Source organism: Columba livia, chromosome 1, assembly GCF_036013475.1.
Source record: "Columba livia isolate bColLiv1 breed racing homer chromosome 1, bColLiv1.pat.W.v2, whole genome shotgun sequence".
Taxonomy (NCBI): Eukaryota; Metazoa; Chordata; class Aves; order Columbiformes; family Columbidae; genus Columba; species Columba livia.
The window spans coordinates 127,903,009-127,922,844 of record NC_088602.1 but is presented as its reverse complement, the minus strand read 5'-3'; the positions used below and the strand labels follow the sequence as shown (position 1 = coordinate 127,922,844).

General features: G+C 37.7%; 1 protein-coding gene across 3 annotated transcripts in view; it reads left to right on the top strand.

Annotated features, from left to right (window-relative positions):
* KPNA1 (karyopherin subunit alpha 1) overlaps positions 1–19,836 on the top strand; it is a 61,148-nt gene that overhangs the window by 29,760 nt on the left and 11,552 nt on the right. For 2 of the 3 annotated variants that reach the window (XM_065050027.1, XM_005506267.3), the window contains exons 7-13: positions 423–511; positions 2,385–2,484; positions 3,040–3,203; positions 4,387–4,465; positions 7,386–7,511; positions 18,775–18,902; positions 19,600–19,778. In XM_065050027.1, coding sequence (XP_064906099.1) covers positions 423–511; positions 2,385–2,484; positions 3,040–3,203; positions 4,387–4,465; positions 7,386–7,511; positions 18,775–18,902; positions 19,600–19,778 — 865 coding nt within the window. The other variant, XM_065050028.1, reaches the window with a different exon arrangement.

Sequence of the window (19,836 nt, the reverse complement as noted above, 5' to 3'; positions counted from 1 at the left end):
TTTTATGGCTTCTTAGGAAAGACTCATATGGGCTGTTCTACACAAAGGTTTTTGGGTAGATAAAAAATTGCTTGACCTGTACTGTGAACATCTGGACTTGAACCAGCTCTGAATCAGGAGGACTGTAGAATTAGTGTGTTACTAAGCCTCTTATATTGTGGACAGAGCAAGGTTATGTCTGCCTGCAAGGTCTTTGGAAACATACATTTTGACTGTTTTGATATTCCTCTTAGATCTGTGTAAATATTCCTGAATCTCATGAGTTTGGGTGTATATATGTAATACTCAACCAGAATGCATTCCCCTTTTGTGTGTTGACCAGGATCTAACAGTGAGAACAGAGTATCTCCCACTCTAATACGTAGATTAAACTGGTTGAATTGTGACAATGAAAGCAATTACAATTCTGTTTTTCATTGCAGGCAGTATGGGCTCTTGGCAACATTGCTGGAGACAGCACAATGTGCAGAGACTATGTATTGGACTGTAATATCCTGCCACCTTTATTGCAGTAAGTCTGTTTAAAATATTTTCCAGAATTTTGCTTGAGTGTCTGATAAGATGAAGTTTGTTTTTTGCCTTTACTAATAATAATAATAAATAATGATGATTTTTTCATTGAGGATTAATCAGACTTTTCAATGGGGTCTCCAGAGCTGCTTTTATAATAGAGCTAAAGTGGAAACATATTTTAGGAACAGCTAAGCTGGAACTATTTTATTCTACAGAGTGGGTGGATGCCTGAGCTTATTATAGACTCATAGAATAATTTAAGTTGAAAGGCACCTCTGGAGGTCATCTAGTCAAGCACTTTCTTCATAGCAGGTGAGATCAGATTAGATCACTCAATTACTTAACCAGTTGAATTTGGAATGTCACAGGTGGATTCCATAACCTGTTGTAGCATTTGACCATGGCATGGTGAAAAACAATGTTCTGATACCTAGTCAGAATTTCCTGTGTGCTACTTTGTGACAGTTGCCTCTTGTCCTGTTACTGCACACCTTTGAGAAGGATCTGCCTTCCTCTTTTCTGCATCCGCCTGTTAAACTGTTGTAGGCAGCAGTTATATCTCCTCTCACATAATCTCCTGCTAATGCTAAGCAAATCCAGGTCTCAAACCCTCCAGTTGTGTGTAGTTTTTCTAGTCCACTAGTTGTGTTGATGGTCCTTTGCTGAAGGACCGTATTATTACTTAAACAGCAACACCATATTGTGTTATAATGTCTAAATTAGGAATACTTAGTCTCTGTCCTTTGCAAACTCTGTTTGCAGCACTGGAATTCTCCAGTGCTTCATAAAGACATTGGTACAGTGTAGGATGGCTATGAGAAAAAGAAATCGAGCTGTTACAATTGTGGAAAAACTGGGTCTTCCATTAGTACATTCCTCCAAGGCCAAAGAGCACTATGGCTAGTCATTTCTAAGCTGCCAGGAAAATGCCTTGTTTAGAGGCTTCACACAGTGTTTGACTTAATTAACCAATGCCACAGACATTATTGTCTGTGATAGGATTGATCTAGGAGAAGGAGACACACAGTGTACCAGTGGCTGTTGCACCTTTGGTCAGTCCTAATGTGAGAGAGCAGTTTTGGTGTGCAGATCTCATAAAGGTGTCAGTATTACAGTTCATCACATCATTTAGCTTTCTGTGTCTTACTGAGCAGAAGATGAACCCTGCAGCTGGTGTGTGGATGCCACCCCTTAACAACTGCAGAGGAGACTTGTTTGGGGTGGTCTGTAGGATCAAGTCCTAACAAGAACCCAGTGGGCAAGGCTCTCACATGCTGGGACTAGAGCCAGTGTGCACAGAAAGTCCGTGAACTGTGCTTGCTGTGAGATACATAGCTCTTCAATGCTGGGGAAACCCTAAACCTTATTATATGCATTTTCTGAGGGCAGGTTTTGTTCTGCTTCACTAGTGAACTTAACATACAAAAGTGTAAAAGTAAAGTTGATAGTCTGCAACTGACATAAAAATGCATTTCCATGAAGAGGGTACTCTCCAAAACTACCTGCCTATCTTTTCACTTAGAATAATTTTGTCACAGTTCCTGTGCCTTTGGAATGTTAATCTGCCGTGTTAGTAGCTAAGCAATTAAATGAAGATACTTTTAGGGTAATGATTATTGTTGGAATACTAGGATTCATGTGTCTAACATGTATGTTAGTATCCAGCCACCAAGCATGTTTTTTCTCAGGATGTATTTTTCACAGAAAAAAATTAGCATATTTTGACCTGGTATGAGTAAAAATGTTGGCCTGAGTGTATTTTAATGATTCATGCAGTTGACCCTACAGCATTGCCTGGCTTTGATTCTATTTATTTATTTCTTTATTTATTTTTAAAGCAAAGGTTGGAATTTTTTGTGTGTTTGTTTTAGATTGCTTTCAAAACAAAACCGTCTCACTATGACTCGAAATGCTGTATGGGCTCTATCCAACCTCTGCAGAGGGAAAAATCCTCCTCCGGATTTTGCCAAGGTAAGAAATGTTTGAAAGGAAATGCATTGCAAAGTGATGGTGTCCAAATAAGAAATCATGTTTGTGAAGTTTAAACAAAATAACAGAAATATTTCAGAATTTATCCAAAACAATGTATGGGCTTCTTACAAATGGTGGTTTTGAATGTATTTAGTCCATTAGGCAAGTGTTCACAACCACTGTTTTTATATTGTTGCCTCCTAACTTTTTGTTACTGTACTGGAAATGACCATCCCACAGCAGAACAAAACATCTCAGCTGCTGTAGTGCAAAGTATGGCACATCTTAGTGGGCAAGTAGGAGATTAAGTTGCAAGGCATTGTACTGTAGAGGCTGAAGAATTCTCATAGTGCTTTTCTGCTGGCAGGCTCCTCTGTATTTGTGTAGCTCCAGCTCTGCACAGAAGTGTTACCTCCATCTGAAATCTTCTGAGTATTGAACCTTGGGATGCCAGTGCCTTATACTATAATGTCACATACAAAATTAACTGACATGTTAATAGATCATCTGACTCTTATTTTCACAATGTATGTATCTCTTCTTAATGTCTTACAGGTTTCACCTTGTCTTAGTGTGCTTTCCTGGCTGCTCTTTGTCAATGATACAGATGTGTTAGCTGATGCCTGCTGGGCTTTGTCTTACTTGTCTGATGGCCCCAATGATAAAATCCAGGCTGTGATTGATGCAGGAGTCTGCAGAAGACTTGTGGAATTGCTGATGTAAGAAATTTGTTCTGAGCAAATGCACTATCCACTCTTTTCCCTAAAACCAAGGTTCCAGCAATAGGAAGTCTGATTAGACATGTCTTGAAACATAATTTCCAAAAAACAAGATTTGAGTTTTATTTTTACCTGTCTGTGTTTAGTCTTCATTTGTCACGAATAACAGAAACAATGGAATTTTCCTTGTACTAATTTTGCTACTTCTTAAGAGATTCTTTTTTTTCCCCCAGCACCTAGCAGCAGAATTTTTGTAAAATCAACAATATATGCTGGAATTTTCACTGTGCCGTTGAGGTAGTTGTTATGATTACCTGCCAATGAAATTGCTGAAGGATATCAAAGGTAGAAATGTAAGAAATAGTGAAACTTACTAGAAATTACAGCACCAGGGTCTTGAAATGTAAAGAATCTCCTAAACCCTTACAGTAGAAAAGTACATGCATGCATACAGTAGAAAAGTACATACAAGCCAGTTAAGTGTACTTATGGGAGTTTGGATCAGAGAGACTGGCCTTGTTCTGAGCCATTTCTTCAGGTCTGAGAGAAGTACCTGGACCATTTAGAACAAGAAATAATGGTTTGCAGTGATTTAAATAAAGAAGACTATTAAGGCTTTTAAGATTAAAGCAAATTTTATGCTGGATTAACAAATAGAATGTATTACCTAAGGTAACTTCATAGAAAGGTTTTCATTTGAGAAAAAAAATTCCTTTCTTCACCCTTCTTATTCCAAGCCTGATTTAACAATGATCGGACTGGGATGCATATGATGACAGAAGATGATCGAACAGCTGTGTGGGGTCATGATTGAGTTAAACACACAGCTTCTGTCTGTGTTTCTGTCTCATTCTCTGCCTTTGTGCATGCTACATTAAGTGTGTTTCATAGTTAAAGCTGATTTATTTTTTCCTCCCAAGGATACCTATACTCTGAAGTACTTTTAGTCTTTTAATCTCAAATTTTTATGCTGCTGAGTGATACCTAAAGACCTAAATAATTAGAAACCCTAGAAAGAGTAACTATTAGTTTAAAATTTCAGTGTTTCAATGGAGATAGGAAATGTTAAGTCATACTTAGCAGGGAAGATTTCCCCTGACTGATGGATGTTCCTTCCTTGAGGATGTAAAGATGGCGATGCTTCAGGATGGTTAAGACTTAGGTCTTTCTTTGGTAATTTTAGGCACAACGACTACAAAGTTGTATCTCCTGCCTTACGAGCTGTTGGGAACATTGTCACAGGAGATGATATCCAGACCCAGGTATGGATTCACTTTCTCCTATGTTGTACTGCTGTTCGTCTTTCTGTTAGTTGTGGTAACCTCTTTACAAGCATCTCTTCTTGTTCCTTTTGAAGTTTGAAAGTGAAAGGATTGGTGACAGTAGTTGCCTCAAAACATGTGGTTTTTATAGTTTTTCTGTTCAGTCCTGAACTGTTGGTAATTCTTATATAGCTATGTCTGGGATTTGTGTGTAGCTGTGTAGTATTCTTCAAGGTATGGTGGTTTTGTTTGTTTTCTGGTTTGTTTAAAGCAAGTCTGCCATCTTAGGCTGAATTTTATGCTGAATTATGTGCCATAGTAGGGCCATCAAAGGCTTGTCACATTTGATGCTGCTGACAGTTTATAATGAATATAACAAAAAAGAGTACCTGTTTAGATTTTGGATGGTATGTAACTGTCTGGGCATATACTTGGAGAAGCATTGGTAGGAGGCAGTTACTTCCACCACTGTATCAGAATTAAAGGAGCCAGGAAACTTGATGCTTCACAGCTGCTAAGTGGTCATCCTGCTGATTGGTAGGTTTTACAAGAGACAGAAGCTCATGTCAGTTAAAAAACTGGGAGCACAGAGTCTGTGCCTTGCATATGTGTGTTACCTGTTGGTGACAGTCCCTCTTTACACATAGAGCGGAAGCTCCAGTAAAGGGCTTCTGCTGATGTTAGAGATTTTTCCCACTTTGTGCATTCTGACACTCTTTTGTGATGCTCAGTTGGTAATATGAGGAAGGACAGCACAGAGTAGGCCACTGCTTTTGAAACTTTACTGTCTCTTGGCCTCCATCTCTAGTTGGCAAACTAAAAAGCATGGCTGTATGGTGCAGAGCTATCTGACAAATGCACAACCAGATTGGATTGAAGTCACAGGCTCAAAGACTGTGGTGGGCTGTTGACTCTACTGGAGCTGATGATGGAAATGTGATCAGAAAATGGTAGCTGTTGTGAATGTGGAAGTGTGTGCAGTGCAGGCAGGGAAATGGACATCCAGGAGGCAGTGGTGTAGCAGTTAGAGGTGTGAGGTGTAGCTGCTTAAAGTTTATGATTCCCCAATCAAAGCATTTAATTTTTCCAGGTAAATTATACTGAAGTTAAAATCCGGGTTCCTAACCTTGAGGCTTCTTTCAATGCTTATTTTTTTGTTTGTATGAATTTTGGAATTTTGTCCTCCTGTAACAATGAGATTAAAGATAAGTCAGCAGCAGCAGGACACTTTGAATATATTGTCATTAGTGCTGGAGGAGGTTAACATGACCTTTTGATTGTTACAATATTTTTTTCTCTAGCTGAATTGCATGGGCTCTCTTGTATTTTCTCAGTGGCTTTTGTTTTGCAGATCAGTCATAAGAATGAGGTGCGTTTTGTGATTTCATAGTTTCATTGAAAATAAAACCATAAGGGATCACTAAATTGCATATAATGCAGGTTATTAAATACTGCATAAATCTTAGATTTCAATTCAAGAAAATGTTGAAACATTTTGTTGCATACAATTTTTTTAAGAGGAGCATACCATAAGCATTCTAGAGAACTGCTTCGGTAGGATAGTTTGATAGTCCTGCCCACAGATTACGCTGTGTGCTAAAGAGGGGTCCAGAACTCAAATAAAAATCCTTAATCAAGTGTGTGAGGTAGAAGGATTTTGATAGTTGATATGTGTCTGAGTAAGTCAGCAACATACCAGACAGTTGCCTGAAAACTTCTCTGTACGGGCTCAGAGCACAAAGCTGCTTTTGCTTTATCTCTCATTTCTAGCAGTTAACAATTGCTAGTGCTTGGGGATGGCCAAAACCATAGACTATGTGTGAGGAAAAAATAAATCTTTCTTGTCCCAGTGGATACCTGATAAAGTCCTGAACAATAATCTTTGCTTTTTTAAATTTTAGTTTTGGAATGGAAAGGTTTTATGAGTATGTGTGGAGTCAGAGCAAGAGATGACTCTGAGAATTCAGATTCCAATATAAGAAATCATCACCATGATTCAGTTTCATACTCTTTCTTTTGACCTCTGTGAACAGACAAAAAAAATCCTCATAAAGTTCTATATCACACTGTGTTTCTAAGCTGCCTGCTTTTGCCATACAAGGCAAAACTACCATGTTGCTTAGTAGACTCTTCTAAATTTTTTACTTGAAAGAAGTTAGGGTTTTTTTAAAATTTTCTTTTTATTTTTCAGTCATTGAATCTTGTTATGCCCTTTTCTATTGAACATTACATAATTAAGTATTCTATCTTGTAACATACCTGTTCTGGGGCATTCTCTCTTTTACTTCAGGGACTTAAAATCTTTATTTTGTAAATGCAGATTTTCCTGCAACTTTTCTGCTCTGTACAGATGCGTTTTTTAACAGTTTTAAAATAATAATTGCTCATTCATAATGTCACTGGACACAACACTGGCACCAGTCTTCCTCACTGTGCCAGCTGATGCAGAAAGAAGTAGTTGGAGCTTCCAGGTATACAAAAATATAGGAAAAAAGAATACAGGAAAATACTGTAATCTTATTTTTGTTTCATTATAATGGGCTTAGTATATTCTCGTGTTCAGGTTGCACTGAAATCATAATGAAGGCATGATCTAAATCACTCACTCACTTCTGTTGCTTATTAGCTTTCCTGCATATAAAATACAAACATTTGTTTTGTGGTTCTTGCTCTCTGATTTTGGTTTGGTGGTGGTGCGGGGTATTTTTTTGTTTATTTTGGTTTGGTTTTGTGTTTGTTGTTGTTGTTGTTTTGTTTTTTTGTTTAGTGGGGTTTCGGGGGGGGGATGTGGGTTGTGGTATTTGGTTTTTTCTTTTTGATATCATCTGGTAGGATATACTTTTTATAGATTTTTTTGAGTACATTGTATTCTAATTTTCTTCTAAGGTGTGGTTTGTGTTTTTGTTTCTTTTGTATTCAGGTAATTCTGAATTGTTCAGCCCTGCAGAGTTTACTGCACTTGCTAAGCAGCCCAAAAGAATCTATCAAAAAGGAAGCATGCTGGACAATATCTAATATAACAGCTGGGAACAGAGCCCAGATCCAGGTAACCTTTTCAGCTATGATCAGTAATCTTTGTCTTGCAGGATAGAAGAAACACACGTCAAATGATGCACTGCTTTTTTTTGTGTATAAATTGGATATTTTTATGTATACACAGTCACAGATACATAATTACATATAAGTGGAAATATATTATAGTCTCTGTGGGTAATCAGAATATTTCAGTGGCTCAGTCATCTGTCAGATTCAAATGAAAATTATGTATTTTATAATTATCTGCAGATTATAAGGGAGGAGAGAGTGTCATGCTAGAGAATGACAAAATAAGACCAAGCTCAAGAAAACCTTGTTTTAAATAACTGGCTTCATGCTTTTGACAATCACCACGATACAGAAATTCTTAAGTAAGAAAGGAGTAAGCTAAAAACTTTGAGAATCAAATAACTTTACAAGTTTCTTAATTTCACCACCAGATGCAGACACTGACAGTGTATAATAGTTTCTTCTTGTTTATTTTTTCTTAGAATTCCTGATATGGATAGTTGTGCTTAGCCAAATCTAAAATTGCTTTTTATTAAACTGAACAATAATGGAGGCTATCTAACATATTGCATTGGGATTTGTCTTTCCTGATTACACCGAATTTTGTCACTTCTTCCTGTTAAGTGGTAGCACACAGAAGTAAATGGAAGTCTTGCTCCCTTGTGTCAGTCTTTACAATTAGGCCTCCAAAAGACCCCATCTTTGTTCTGAGTCTGGACTTAGTGTCAGCTGTCAGGAAGAACTCCCAGGACTTGTCTCCAGATGGTATAAATAAGAGATTGAACATCTCCCCAGAGAAATTTTCTTTGACTAGATAAAGGAGAGACTGCTAAATTTTCATCTCCCACCTCCTCTATCCCCAACTGAATTTTTCCAGAACAGCTGTACTAGGGGAATTTTTTGCTTGCCTTTCAAGGACAGTTCCTCATTAGTTCTCTTTTTCGAAAGCGATGGCAAAACAGTTTATAATGAAACCAAGCTTTATCTGATAAATATGCAAGATTCCCATCAAGGCAGTTGAATGAAAGTCTCTTCATGTAAATCAGATTAAACTCTTCTGAAGTTACATTTCTTAACGATCTTCTCCCACACTGGGTACAGAGAGGATTTTCAGAGATTGCAGAATATATATGGAAGTCCAGTTGGAGATGTCTGTTCTTTGAGGGATAGAAATAAATAGCAGGAATATTAGGCATTAGAAATATTTGTCTCGCTCATAAGTAACCAGACAGAAACAATGCATGTTCACACAGAATGTAAACAAAATCCTGTAATACCTTGGCAAAAGTGGCCAAGCAGTACTTCTTTCTGTTATGTCCTTTTCCTTGGGAGGCAGCCTGACACTTGCTAGTCTTAAATCTGATGGCTCTGAATTATTCATTATGTATGATCAGAATGAGCATGAAGTGGTTAATTAACCCTCTTCACCTAAGGGCTGGATTTACTCGAAAACCTGAGGAGATTGTAAAAAGGTTACAGGTTTTTCCTGAGGAAAAAGTGTATTATATCCCTTGCAGGTGGCACCTGTAATCTTACGGTTATATATTCTTTCTTACAAAGAACATTCAGCTGCTGAATGAGCAGTGTTAAGGTCTTAATACTTTGAATGAGGTCTTCATCTTCATCTTGGAAATCACAGGAAATAAAGTTAATACTTTTGTGGAAGTTAACTCAGTCTCTGCTGAGCCTCCTGGAATTAAGAGCGAATGCTCATCTAACATCAGAGGTACTTATGTTAGGAAATGAGTAGGCAAGAAAATAAAACTTACGGAGGTGGAAAGCTCTGTAGGTCCTTATTGTCTGTGGAACCTGAGCAGAGAAACCTCCTGCAGTTGTATTTCCTCTGGCTTTCTCAGTCAAGATTGTACTTTTACCACCAAAGATCATGGTTTTTTTTTTCTGTCAGATATAGAGAACGATATGGTTACTTTAGTCTAACCTTGGTAGAGCTCCAAGTATTTTGATTCTGCCTTTATTGTGGCTTGTGTGTTAATCTGTGGATTACCTGATTTTTTTTAAGAAAAAGTGCGGTGTAAAATCAGCAATTGTACCACTGTTTTCTCCTGCATCAGCAACTGTAATTTCTGTGCAATTAGCAGTGCAGCGAAAGTAGTTACTACTGCTTGTATTACGATAAACATGTTTTTGCCTTTGATTTTCTGCAGTGTAGGATCTTTTGGTTGCTTTATCCATGCTGCTACCACCTTAAAAAGAGGGTGTGGTAGTATTTTCTCTCTAGAAGGCTATTTCTGCTTCTCCTGGGAAGTGTGAGAGTATTTTCTGGGGAACAGTCCAGCCCAATACATTTTCTTAACTTTGTATTTTTTCCCAAGTGTACCAGAGAGCCTGCTTCAGGACGCACAATCATAAAGAAATGTGGCAGACTTAAGAAAAGAGCTTGAGAAAATCAGATACCCATACAGGTCATTCCATAAAGAAATAAGTGTTGGAAGTGGTAATATAAAGTAGAGCATTTTTTCAAAACTTAAGGTTCTCTATTTTCATGTTCTTGATCTACTGAAAATGCAGTTATGAAGAGTCCTAGAGGTAGCTTAAATTTTAGTGCACCAGAAGCTATTCCAATAGTGTATTCACCTCTGTGACTTCTACATAAGTATTCACTGTACCATGTCATCCTGTTCAAATGAAGAAGTGCCTGTCCCTGTATCCTTATACCTGGTACGGTATTCTTATGCCTGGTATCCACTTCTCAGATATGTACAAGTGAGGTTTTAGGTGGAAAGTCTTAATTGTACCTTTGCTAATTCTCTGTCTTCTAAACTGTTGTCACATCTTTATTTAAAAATAAGTAGGGATAAAATAATCTCTCCTTTGTTAAAACATTTGCCTAATCTAGCTAAACAATTAGGTAAATCTATGCATGTGTGTGTTTAGTAGTTTTTTAAGGGGTTTTGGGTGTCTTTGGTTTAGATCTGCTCTCTTTCTACTGAGAATAGATAAGAATTGCTTTGTGACTTGCAAAGGTGGGAAGGTAGGGAGAGGGAAATAAATGCTGTGAGCCATTAGTATTGCACCCTCATTTCTAGCAAGGGATTCTTTAGAAGTACAAAAACCCCTTTAACTCTGTTGCAGTTTTGTGGGTAGGAGCTTTCTTTCTGAGGATTCTTACACCAGGAAGTGTCAACCAAAACACTAAAATACATGTAGATTTAAAGGAATCCACCTTAAAGCAGCTGCCTTAGTATGTGTCACAGACAAGGTTGAAAGCATGTTGATGCATTACTCAAGTCTAGGGAAAAAAATGTGAGAAGCAGCTTCTTGAAAGTGAAAGCTATAGCTCATTTAATAATCCCTCAGGCCCCATTCAGAATAATTGATCTGCCTTTGAGCACACACATGCTACATAGTAAAACACTGACTGGCCTAAGTGCATACCCAATTTAATCTATACTGGCTGTTATAAAAATGAAATTAAAAAATAGTGTTTGTGATTCTGAGCAGGAGATAGCTGTCCTGGGAATTAAGAGATATAGCAAATCATGTCGGTGATGAGGCTTAGATTTTTAAAACTGCAGAAGGAAGCCTGTTAGGGAAAAGCTATAAAGTAAAGGACATTCTCCAATGTTTACAACATGCTTGATTGGAGATCTTGAGACCGCTGTTTCTTGGAAGTAAAATTGGCAATTGCAGGTGTAATTGCAATTATTATGTTGTGTTGAAAAGCGACTCTCATCACAGATGTGTAACAAATTCCAGAAGAGATCTAATTATTTAGTCTCAACCTAGAGAATGTCATGTGAGATACAAGGTGTTATGACACCTCCTTTAATCTCCAGAGCTGGTATGTCTGCTCTTCTCAGAAAACTACTCTGAGGTATAACTTCAGGCAACTCCTACTCAATGTCAAAATCATTGTAAATATTTGAGCTGAAAAACACTTTAAAATCATTTCTGAAGTTGGAAAATGCTGTTTGGTAGTGTTCCTTGAGGACAGTCATATGCTAAAATGGAGAATAAAAGTCTAGTCTGTTTTCAGTAGCAGTGAGGACAAAGGATAATTCCCATCTGGGAGAATATCTGATTTAACTAAGTTCATGGATGAACCCATTTCATCTGTGGGTTGAGGTATTTTTTTTCTTTCTCTAAAGTAATTTCACATTACAACAAATTATAACATTACTTCTTGAGAATTGTTCTTCCTTACAGAATGGATTCTAAAATTCTAGATGCAGCTCAAAGCTAAATAACTTATTTTCCTTTCTCCCCAGTCCCTCCTAATTGCTCTTCAGTTCCTACTAGAGGTCATAGACTGTAGCCAAATGTGTTCCAGTCTCTATTATACTAACTGGATTTTGAACATGCACAGTATTTAGCCAGAAATCAGACAAGAGTAATTTCAGCATGTGGTAATTTTTTCCTGAAAGTGAAATGTCTGCCTTGGCATAGTAAACAACATTAGTGCAATTCACCACATGATCTAACTAGTGGGTTGTTGGTCCAGAGCAGTCGGGATGTTAGAATACTGTAGAAACTTTGGGTAGTGCTCAAGTTGTAATCCAGCAATCCCTTCTGCCCACCAAGAAAAAAAAAAAAATCTGTAAATCTTATAGGTATTTTACATAACTAATATTAACAGTATTAACAGACAGAACTATATTTAGTGTTAAGATTGCATTGGGTTACACTCCCTCCATCCACCCACTCTAAAGTATAGAAACATAAAGTTAGAGGGACGGACTTCTATATTCATTTCCACTTTCATACTGCCTACAATGCTGTTTGGTAGCAGACTCCAAAGGCTTTCACTGCCATTTCTAAAAGCTAAGACAGCAGCCTATCACCATTAGATTTGCACTCAAACACAATCAAGTAAACTCTTTCTGCTGTTAAGGCAATATAAGTTAATGTGCATGAAAAGTGTGAAAGTGCTGAACTTTCTTTTGTAGCTGATGTTAAAGCACAGGATATTGTTGTTTTGTTTTCTTTTCCCCACCAAAGGTGGAAGTGAAAGCCTTTCAGAGTGTGTTAGCAGCAGTGCCTAGGCAACAGAAGTGTGTGGTGGAATACAGCAGTCTTTCCCCTCTTTATTTCTGTGCTTATAAGGTTTGGGGTGGCTGTGTGTATCCTGATGCAGTCATGATTGTCACTAAGTATAGTTTTTGTTTGTTAATTTCCTAGTTTGTATACAGCTTTGCTGTACTTCAGTGGATAGCTTCCCCAGTCAGGGAGAAGGGGAACTACATCTTCCGGGGAGTCAGAAGGAGAGCTGCACAACTGAAGCTAAATCCTGACTTGTCGACCCTTCTGAAGGGTATGAAAGGCTATCACATACCTCAGAAAATGTTCTGTGTCTAACTTTGAAAAACTGTGAAAGGCAGTACATCAGATACAATCTTCCATATCTGGCAGTGAAGACATCATAGGAGTTCTCTCCTGTTGACAGGTTAACTTATCACTTCTTTTCTAATATGCCTTAAATTCTCACAAGAACATCTAGAAACCTGAGTACGGCTAGGCATGGTAGCAAGAAGATCTGTGCTGTATTTTTCCTCCTTTAGGGTTTCCTGTCCTTGCTGAAATATGACATGGGCAAGTGTAGCAAATGATACATTGCCTGTCTGTTTTAGAAACTCTTGAATGAAATAGATTTTTACAAATCGGGTAAAGATACAAGCTAAGAGTTGTCAGAAGCTCTTCTCCAAAAAGACCACAGTAACACTTGGGACGTGTAAAAAGGATGACATGATTCACACAGAGCTGGGGTTTACACAGGCAAACTGTGTACCAAATTACTTAAATATAAAATGTGATTGATTTATGCCATAGCTTGCATGAGTGGTCTGAAATCTTCACGTGATGTTTATGGTGGAAGGATTTCAAAAAGTGTCTCAGTTAGGAGGAAAACATGGCATTGCTGACAAGATTATATTTGTTTGAGGACCTGCAGAAGTCAAAGATGGATCTTTTTCAGGTGTAAGTTTGGGTTTAAGTACAACACCTGTTTCCCGGCTTCTAGATGTGGTGAATCCCGTGCATCATACCCCACTGAGGGCAGCAGAGCTAGAACACCTTTAGTTCCTTTATTCTGCTGGAAAACCTCAGCAGTAAGCGGTATATATTGCTACTGTTTTTTGGAGAACAGACCCTAAAACTGGAGACACCTCAACAAGGTGCTGTTCATTGTAGTGCAGGTTTTTCCTGAGAGAAGTAGCAACCTTGCATACACTAGCTGAAGGCTTGCTTTGTACGCAGTTTGGAGTATATAGGCTTAAGTGTCTGTGTCAACAACATAAAAGTCCATTAGAACTGAGATTTGAAGTGCTCTCTTCCTGACTCTTGGATGGCAGCGGTTTTGTAGTCGTGCCATCATGTTAAGTAGCTTTGGCTTACAAATATTTGCTGTGTTATTTAAAAAGCCATTCTAAATTGAATCAGTAAACAGGGTAACTGGAACGCAAGTAACTGAGAAGTGTCTATGAACTGCAATTTTCAGCCAGGAGGAGGAGATCATAGCAGTAGGGCTGTATTCACAGCTGCCAGCTAGAGTGGTGACTATGATCTTGGTTTGTTAAAGGTAATGAGAGGGCTTGCAGGAGCAGGAAAACAGTCATCCTGTAAGGCTTGGTTGCTTTCACGTTTATGTGATGAGTCATATGTAGATACATGCATGCTAAATGTATATGTGTATTTTTGCATACTGTAAGAGATTTATTTGTGGTAAACCAGAGGAGGAGAAGAAAATTCCCTTGGTATTGACCAGCTCAAAATACTTGTCAAATATACTACTGCTGAAGACCTGCTTCCCAGCACTGACTAGGATGTATGTAGATTGAACATCTATGCAGATGAAATTAAATTCTAACAATTCACTTTTATCTAGTTCACTCTTTAAAAATCAGATACTATAAAGTGAAGAAGCTTGATTAAAATAAACAAGAAGGATAGGATGTTTCCATGAGACAGGCAATACTCTTGGAGGGCCACAGCCCAGGGATACCATCTACTAAAAAACAAACAAAAGAAAACAGGAAGAAAACAAAACAAAACAAAAACAACACAAAAACCAAACTCAAACAAAAAAAAACCCTAAAACCACAAAAAAACCACACACAAAACAAAACCAAACTGACAACAACAAACCAAACAAACACCGCCAAAAACAAACCACAAAAAATGTTGACACTTCAAAAATGAGGCCCAGATTTGCTGAAGGAACAGAGCATTACAATTCAGTTTAATTTCAAATTACATTTGATAATTCAAACTTCAATTAAAATTCAGTTTCCTGAAAGACTTGTTACTTACAAGTCAAGATGGAGTTTAGTTCCAACAAATGTGAATAGGTGCAGCTGGGCAAAAATTACAGTGTTAGTTTAATGGATTACCTATGATGCAGAAAAGAGATTTCTAATGTATTTTGGAGATACCACTTCAGTACCTAATACTATCTGCCTAAAACCAATGTAAATATTAGAAATCATCAGGAAAGAGATTTTTTTTTAAAAAATCAGGAAAGAGATTTTTTTTAAAAAAGGGGTGTGGGGAGTCCTGATTCTGGTTCTAGTATAAACATTTAATTTGCCTAGTGTGTAGATCCACCTTCAAAGGATATGGTAGGAATGGGTAGTAAGGAGTGACCATAAAATGTCAGCTGGATCTCATATGAGGAACAACTACATAAACTATGAGACAAGCGACAGGAGATAGGGCAGAATGCCCTAGAAACACGGGTGGCATCTGAGAAGGTGACAGAGCAATGATCATTCTTAATCTTCTGAGCAGCGTCCCTGAAGGAAGAGGCATCAGAGAAATCAGTAGGTGCTGCATTTAGGACAAATGAGCACATCTTCTCATACAGGTGTAGTCAAACTGGAACTCATTACTATGACCGCAAATACTTTAAAAGGAGAAAAATAAAAGTGAATGGAGTTTACACTTTCCTGTGCATCTGCTGTTGGAAGCAGGGTGTTATGTTTTGCTTTTACGTGCAAGCACAAGAATTATTTGGATTGTAAAAATCCATATAGAACTGCTAAAAATGTTACAGGTTTGGGAGTGTTTCTTTGAATTTTGGTTGTCCTGTTGGCCTATTGTTATACTCCTTGAAAAATTTCGGTCACATTTAGAGGGCATAGATAAACACAAGTGTTACAACATGTCAGCAGCTAAGAAAGAATGTTTAAACATCCTTTACTTTATGGTACGTATGAAGAAATTACCTGCTATTTTCATGGATGGCACAGGCACCTTTCATTTTTCAAGGAATAGTGGAACGTTTGAACAGGTGACAAAGAGTGAGATCTGCAGTAGTTTGTACCTCAGTCCTTAGTTTACAACATGTGGTTTTTTTATTTTTAATTTCCTTTTTATTTCTTTCACAAAGTTCTTGTTGAACTGAAATCCCCTGTGGTCATTTTGTTTGAAAGATATGTTTATCTTGCACATTTTTATATGCACTGCATTACTTTAGTCTTCAACACGCTTCCATGTGTCAGGCACACACAATATAGAAATGCTAAAAAAGTAAAGAAATTTGAATTAAAATTTCTGAGGATTTAGAAGGTGTTAGGTACCTCATTCTACCACAGTTCTTTTAAGGTTTTGCTCTGCCTGGGGGTTTCTTTTCTTCAAGGAAAAAAACAAACAAACAAAACCAAATTCTGTTTCAGCAGTTTACTATGTTGTCACTTAGAAGGAATATAACTGAAAGGCAAACATGGCGTGTTTCCACAATACCTGTTGTTCCCTTGTAGAATGTCACAGAGGCAGGAATGCTTAGGCATTCTAGTTTGCTTTCAGGAGTAACTGCTGTGGGCAAGGCTGTAAGACATGAAGTGTAAATAACAGATGCTGCTAGGACTTTCTTTGTGTTAATGCTTTATTGTTTCCACCTTTGAGCTTAACTGGACTTTTGAAATCCTGTGAAGATATTAAAGTTAAAGCAAACTATTTTCTTAATCTATTTTTTTTTTTAAAAAAAACAAACAACTAAGCTCTGAGAGTTGTCAACAAACTGCTAGTTGAAAAACTTTGCTGTGCTACAGAGGGACAGTTAAGTACCTTTAACTGGGACTCAAGTGAGGGTGAGGTGGTGACAACACTGCATGTCAAGCAGTAGGAAACTTAAAAATATAGTGACTGATAATCTGCTTTAATCTGCTTCTCTCTTGAGCCAGTCTCTTCCAGTGAAGGGCCTTATGAGAGGCTGTAATTCATTGTGCTGTTTTACCCTGTTCTCCTTGGGTAAAGATGGATGGCTTCACCATAGAGCAGAAAGTAAACAAAATACAATAGAATAAGAAACAGAAATAAATAGGAATATAAATAAGTAGAATTAGAAATAAGAGCACTCACCCAAGAGATGCAAAATCTGGATTCCAGCTGGCATCCAGGCACATGGGCCCTATGCACTGTGATCCAGCATCAGTGCTGTGACCCTCACCAGCTCCGGTTGCAGGGGTCCCTTCACCCAAGGTCTGACACCAGTTGCTGGCCCTGAATTCACCCTTTACGGGCACCCCAAAAAGATGCTCCCTGGTGCATGGCCCCTTCAGCTACTGAGCCTGAGACCCTTGCCCAGTCCAGTTGCTGACCCTGGGAGATATGGGGGTTTGATTCAGTTGCTGGCCCAAATTCAATCATGCCAGTCTCGGTTACTAGTACCTAAGCCTTACAGCGCTCCCATGGCCTAGAGAGGGGGGTTATGTAGTAAGATGGTTGAGAAAAGATGAGTTATTAAGTTTTGCACAGTCACTTGTCCCTGTCTCATCAGTTAAAAAGTCCAGGCTGGCTATCTGCAAAGCTGTGCCTGTAGTTTCTTAATGGCCCATTAATTAGTGAATGGAGACTTTCCCTCTTTGTGATTGTCTCTCTTATCCCTTGTCTTATCAGGTTTGTGTCACTGTGTTTTATTTATTACTTTCCTATTACTTATATCTCCCTTTGAGCCGAAAAGGCCCTTGATCTGATTACCTTAATGAAGTAGATATTCTTGCATTCCACCTACCCTTACAGTGTGTTACTTTTTGTATATTTAAAAAAATTGTGTGTTTTGCCTAGTAAAATATGTTGGGGGTGGGGGGGGAAAGGCATTATCTTTTTCAAAGATATTTTCTTTCTTTTTTTTTTTTTTTTAATAGCCGGTTCCTGATTATGATCTACCACTTCCATCATTCATGTTCAAAAATTTCAGTTAAGAGCTTTTTGCCAAATATTCTTGGCAAAGTACAAATCTACTATAACATGGCATGATGGAAGTATAAGTGATTTTCCTTGAGGGCTGAAGTCTGCTGTACAAGAAGTGCAGATTCTGTGGTAAAGGAGACTGTGTTCACGAGACTGATATTATACAACTGATGAGTGAACATGGATTTACAAAGTAGATCTGGTGTGGATGCCCAGACAGATTGGAACAGTAAAAGAAATATCAAACAGTTAGGTTTTTTTTTTTTTCCACTAGTTAACTGTCCACACTGTAAATTGACTATAGTTTTTTGCTGTATGTAATCTGTTAGTTTTCATCTGTGGAGCTCCTTGAAAAGGATCTCTGGCTTTCTTTGAATTTGTCTTTAGCAGTTCTGTGATGACTTATATTTGTAAACCATTAATTTAAGAATGTAATCCTGAACTCTTGCTTCTTTGAATCAGCCTTACCAAAAGTGTTTCAGATCCCTGTCACACATGTGTAACTAAACTGAGTTTAATTGGTGTCTTACTGCAAAAGGTTCTTTCCAGAGGAATTTACTAGAAACTCTGAGCTGCTGACTAAATACTCATTTGACTCACATGAGTTTGGGCTAAGCAATTAACCAATACTACTGAACCATCTGTTGCTTTTTCTTTTCACCAGGAAGGCACATATTGGTGCTTGCTTGTTTTGTGGACTTGTTTTTGCTCTGTTGTCTCACCCAGTGGAAATACAGGGTGACACACAGGCTTATGAAGTTTTTTCCTCCATTTAGGGGATCTTAATGTCTTTGGTTTACTGACTTAATAACTGAGTGGTTCACTACCTGAAAAAATAAGGGAAGTGTGGCATTCTCTTGCTGTCAAAGTATGATTAAGTAACACGTTATATATGGCAATCACTTCAGTCTGAACATGTTTTGAATTCTTTTGTCATAAGCACAGACCCCAGTGATAACTAGGGTTTTGAATGCAAAACTGAAAACTGGTTTTTGCCCCTTGATAAGTAACGCTTCATTGTTAAACGTGTTGTGGTGAGCATAGACATTAAATTAGCTTGGGACAATGAATTTTTTTCTAATTTTTATTTAACCCTGACATGTCATTTCTTTTTGCAGACAGTCATAGATGCCCATATCTTTCCAGCTCTTATAAATATTTTGCAAACGGCTGAGTTTCGGACAAGGAAGGAAGCTGCTTGGGCAATCACAAATGCAACATCTGGAGGCTCTGCTGAGCAGATCAAGTATGAAATAGTTCAAGTCTTTCAATGCAGTTGGGTGAATTAGTGTTTGTGCAAGAAATCAGATTAATAACCTGGAAACTGGAAAACCTTTCTGTATGCTTGTAGTGTTTGTTTCCAGAGTGACCACATCTTTGTTCTGAGTTAAGAATGAGCCATTAATTCCTTTAGGGAGAAAACACATGAGAATTTCAGCTGCAATACTTATTTCACTAATTGAGCCATTTCTCTTATGTGAAAAAATTAAATGTATCTTTTAAACTAATTTCCTAGTTGTTGTTGTAGAGTGTGACGAAATGCATTAGCAATCTGGAGGGGAATAGCTCAGCCTCTCAGACAAGGGCGTCATCGTGTGGATTGTTTTTCCTGTTTGACTTCTAACAGTACATTATGCTTAAATATTTTAAAATAAAATAATGTATAAATATGTTAATATAGTTTATATTAAAATAATATATTAATAAAGTATAGAATTATAAATTTAAGTTACAAAATTAAATTAATATTTCATATATATTCATATATAGAGACACAGAGAAGGTATTTTAAAGTTATTTTCATTGTTTCAGCAGAATTGTCTAGATACAAATAGATGTTTATAATTTCTCCAGTTGAGTTGATGCTTCATGCTGAGTGCTTAAATGGCTACATCAGTTACAATTTATGGACAATTTACCGTGTTACATGTGGTGTTTTTCAGGTATTTAGTAGAACTGGGTTGCATCAAACCACTCTGTGACCTCCTCACAGTAATGGACTCAAAGATAGTGCAAGTAGCACTGAATGGGCTGGAGAACATCCTGAGGCTTGGAGAGCAGGAATCCAAACGCAGTGGCACTGGCATCAATCCTTACTGCGCTCTTATTGAAGAAGCATATGGTATGAGCCAAACATCTGCGGAAGTCAGGGCTTAAAGCAATGATCACAAACCCATTAG